General features: G+C 39.4%; 1 protein-coding gene across 1 annotated transcript in view; it reads left to right on the plus strand.

Annotated features, from left to right (window-relative positions):
* The window catches only part of LOC106302521 (BTB/POZ domain-containing protein At2g13690), a 15,440-nt gene that overhangs the window by 5,529 nt on the left and 5,105 nt on the right, over positions 1 to 4,806 (plus strand). Inside the window, 1 exon segment of the mRNA XM_013739014.1 lies at positions 4,767 to 4,778. Coding sequence (XP_013594468.1) covers positions 4,767 to 4,778 — 12 coding nt within the window.

Consider the following 4,806-nt stretch of genomic DNA (forward strand, 5'->3'; position numbering starts at 1 on the left):
AGCAACTCTGTTGTCGATGTTGATAGCTACTCCGGCGACGCCGTCGGACCGCAACGTTTCCACCGGCTAGCATTCTTTCGGATGGGTCGTAATGCAGGTTAGTTATTCTCTCCTTAGCGAGCTGCAAGATAGAAATTTGATTTAGGGTTTGTAATTGAAAGTGTTGAAACAACATTGATTCTGGGATGATTTGGTTCATTTATATATGAAATTGTTATGCATTGGGGTGCGTGAATTGTCTTAATTATGAGTAGCTTTGCACGGAGATCTCTCCGATCAATCAATCGTACATACATTTGAGTTCTTGTTTAAGCATTAAGCATTACTTTGTATAACCAGGTATAACAAGTAGAACTCATAATTGTTGTAGAGTAGGTAAAACTTGGTAAAACTGTTGACAAGTCGGTAGTACTAAGAACTACAGGTATAACTAAAACTTTTTTATTTTGTTCTTGCAGGATACAATGATGAAATACGTGAGCGTCTATTTCAAATTCAAAGGGGAGATCTCTTGTGTAACCTTGAAGACAACAGTGGAGGATATAAGTTTGGCAATGCTAGAAGAAAAGTTGTATAAAAAGCTTGCGTTGGATGAAAGTAAGGTAAAACTGGCATTGAAGTGCATGCCGATGGTGTATGGATCTGAAGAACAGCAAATTATTCGTGATGATGATCATCTGTTTGGTTTCCTAACAACCGTTGATAAAGACAACCGTAGATCTCTTTTGTTAGTGGAGGAGACGAGTAGATCAGATCAGTTAGAGAAGGTGTTGAGAGTGGGCATATGTTCGTTTGGTATGAACTACGAAGTGTTGCAGGGAAATGATGATGTTTATGATGAAATCGGACCGAAGGCCATAACTCTGTATGTAGAAAATGGTCAAGCAAATCAACAGAAGGATCCGATAGATGCAGAGAATGATTTTATGGAGACGGACACCGCAGCGGAGACAGACACTGCAGCAGAGACATACACTGCTATACACTGCAGCAGAGACAGACACTGCAGCAGAGACAGACACTGCAGCAGAGACATACACCACAGTTGAAACGGACACAGCAGCTGAAACGGACACAGCAACTGAGACGGACACCGCAACAGAGACGAACACCGCATGTGAGACGGGTATGGCTGCGGATAAGTATGTTGAGCAGCCACCTATAAAAAAGGTAGTCAGGTTATAGAGGCTTGGGAAGACGGTTGGGTCTGTATAAGCTTCAGGAGTTTCCAAGTAAGAAAGCACTTCAAGAGGTGGTCGATAGAGCTGCATTTGGTGAATGCTTTTGTTATGTTATCAAAAAGTCGGACCGGAGACGATTGGTGTTAAAATGTTGTGAAGCAACCTGTAAGTGGAGTTTACGAGCTGCAAAGATTTCAGAGACTGAAATTTTTTCAGTTAGGAGGTACACGGGTGTGCATACATGCTCTCGGTCTAATCAAAGTAAAAGCAGCAACATCAAGAGGAAAGGCTCCGCAGATTTAGTTGCAACTTTTTTGAATGAGGAATATCCTGGAAAACTAAGTACTCCTGTTCAGAAAGATATCATGGATATTATAAAATTAAAACTTTGTGTAACAATATCCTACTCCACAGCCTTGAGAGGGAAAAATCTAGCTATTTCTGAGTTGCGTGGTGGTTCGGAAGAGAGCTACAAGATGCTATATAGCTACTTCTATATGTTAGAGCATGTCAATCCGGGAACAAAAACATGGGTGAAGTTGGATGAGGCAAATAAGTTCAAGTACCTCTTCGTAGACCTGGGAGCTTGTATTGAAGGTTTTGCAGCCATGAGGAAGGTGATAGTTGTCGATGCCACATTTCTGAAGAATGGATATGGTGGTGTACTAGTATTTGCTAAAGCTCAAGATCCTAATCGTCACCATTATCCGCTTGCGTTTGGTGTACTCGACGGTGAGAATAATGCTAGTTGGACATGGTTTTTCAAGATGCTCAAAACTGCTATACCAGACTCTTTTGAATTAGTATTTATGAGTGATAGAAACTTGAGCCTAATCGCGTCTGTAGCTAATGTGTTTCCACAATCTCACCATGGCCATTGTATATGGAATTTGTCTTAGAATGTGATAGGGCATGCTTGTAACACAACCAAAGCGGTAGTCGCATGGAGATTTATGGAGTTGGCTAGGTGTTACACGGTGGCTGAGTTCGAGTCTGCTTACGCATCTTTTAAGGTGAGATTTCCTCCAGCGTACAAGTATTTGGAGGAGCATACGGATAAACGCACATGACCTCGGGTTTATTTCCCAGGTGTGAGATACAACTTGGACACTAGCAACAGTGTGGAGTCAATGAACAGCGTGTTTAGGGACGCCAGGCGGTATGCTTTAATACCATTGTTGGATACAATCATCAAAAAGTTTTCAGACTGGTTCAATGAACATCGGAAGGACTCTGTGGCTGGGTCGATTGATACCAAACTGGTTCTTCTTGTCGAGATTCACTTGCATAACCTATGGAGCACAGCTGGGAGCACAGCTGAGAAAACACCAGTGCGTGAGCTTAATAGTTATGAGCTTGAGTACGAGGTAACCGACACTGAAAATGGGAAGAATTATGTTGTGAACTTGATAGAGAAGAGCTGTAGCTGCAAGGTGTATGATTATGAAAAGTATCCTTGTCTGCACGGACTTGCTGCTTACTTATATTTCCTTGCTTACTTATATTTCCTCCTTGAGGTTGAAGCTGCTCCTTGTCGTCGACGTGATGTCAAGATAGAGTATCATGAGTTGTGCTCGAAATATTACTGGACGGAACTTTGGGCATTGGCTTATTACAAGACCATTTATTCTGTGCCGGACAGGTGTGATTTGAATGTACCAGATCACATCAAAGAGCTTCAGATCATACCTCCGGATCGCCTCAAGAGGAAGGGAAGAAAAGAGAATAAGAGGAATCCATCTTTTGGTGAACGACGTAAAAGGACATAAAACATAAGGCGACCAAGGAAAAATTTCGGTTTCAGTTGGCTGTTGTTTGGAATGCGTAGTAGTAATCCCAGTGAATCAAACTAGATCTTCTTGTTTGAATTTTATTGATGTTGTGTTGTTTTGGCTTTTGGTATGTTGCTTTTGGTATGTTGCTTTTGGTATTTGTGGTATAGACTCGAAAGTTTGAAAGTTTGAAGAATTCTATGTTTAAGCGATCTAACCATGTATTATCTAAGTTTAAGTGTTCGTTTTGCAACCTCTGTTTAAGCGTTTTGGCAGTTATGTTTAAATGATATATTGGAAAACCGCGGAAAACTATTATAAGAAGGTGTAACTATGATAGAAATCAGCATAATCCGAAAAATCCCAACTACATAAGTCTTAATACAGAAACACGGTCACCAAAAATTATATAGCAGATACTGCTTCTCAAAATACATTAGTGAAGATAACAAATATTTACAAACCTCATAATAAAAAAACTCATTGTTTCATGAAAAATATATCATCGTATATAGTCTTTGAAAGAGCACTTTGTTAATAAGATCAGCTTATAAAGAAGTATTCTATAGTTTTCATGATTTAAAATATGTTATTGCACTAATCATTTATGCTTTCATGGTAATGCAGAAAAATGACAAGTAAAACTTTCTTTAGAAATTAAAATTATACGTAAAACTAAAAAATGTTGAAATCACGAAAAATAGAACTATGAAGAAAATTGGTAAAACCAGAAACTTCAGTATAACTAAGAGCAAATATTTCGGAGGGAGAATAAAAAAAAATTTCGGGCATAAACGAAAAATGTTATGGTGAAACTGACTTCTACTCTGGTTGAAACTGTGCAAGACGATGGGTTGCACTTTCATCAGCCATGGGCTTTTGGTGTTCAGCAAGAAGTGGAGCGCCTAAGGGGGGAGGTGAAAGAGTTGGCTGAAGAGATTGCTAAGCTTAAGAGGCTCATTACCTCGACCTCCCGTCCATGAGATTCTCGACCTCGCACGTTCTGAGTTCATGTGCTAAAAAATTTGTCTTCCCTACCTATCTATTTTTCTTATTTCGGTTAACACAAGTCTTTGTTTGTTAAGAGAGAGGACTCTTGTTAAGACTTGTGTAAGTTTATGTGTTCAAACTTATGTTATGCTAAACACTCTTACGTTTATCAATTGGTACTCTATGTTTAGACTTTCATCATCAACCATTAATCTAAAAAACTAATTTCCTACACATTATATTGGTACTCTCCTAAACTAATTTCCTAGACTTTATCAATTGGTACTCTCCTAGACTCTCACTCGACCTACACAATAAAAGTAAAAGCATCCACAACAAAGATTTCATAACATAGTTAAAAGTTCTGAACATCAAAAGACATCGTTTGTCTACTTCATAAAAATCATAAAACAAAGTTTTCACACACCAAGCAAGTGAGGCATCTCCTTTATCAATTGGTACTCCCCTAGACTCTCACACACCAATGCCCAAAGTTCCGTCCAGTAATATTTCGAGCACAACTCATGATACTCTATCTTGACATCATGTCGACGACAAGGAGCAGCTTCAACCTCAAGGAAATATAAGTAAGCAGCACGTCCGTGCAGACAAGGATACTTTTTATAATCATACACCTTGCAGCTACAGCTCTTCTCTATCAAGTTCACAACATAATTCTTCCCATTTTCATTGTCGGTTACCTCGTACTCAAGCTCATAACTATTAAGCTCACGCACTGGTGTTTTCTCAGCTGTGCTCCATAGGTTATGCAAGTGAATCTCGACAAGAGGAACCAGTTTGGTATCAATCGACCCAGCCACAGAGTCCTTCCGATGTTCATTGAACCAGTCTGAAAACTTTTT

Source organism: Brassica oleracea, chromosome C7 (assembly GCF_000695525.1).
Source record: "Brassica oleracea var. oleracea cultivar TO1000 chromosome C7, BOL, whole genome shotgun sequence".
Taxonomy (NCBI): Eukaryota; Viridiplantae; Streptophyta; class Magnoliopsida; order Brassicales; family Brassicaceae; genus Brassica; species Brassica oleracea.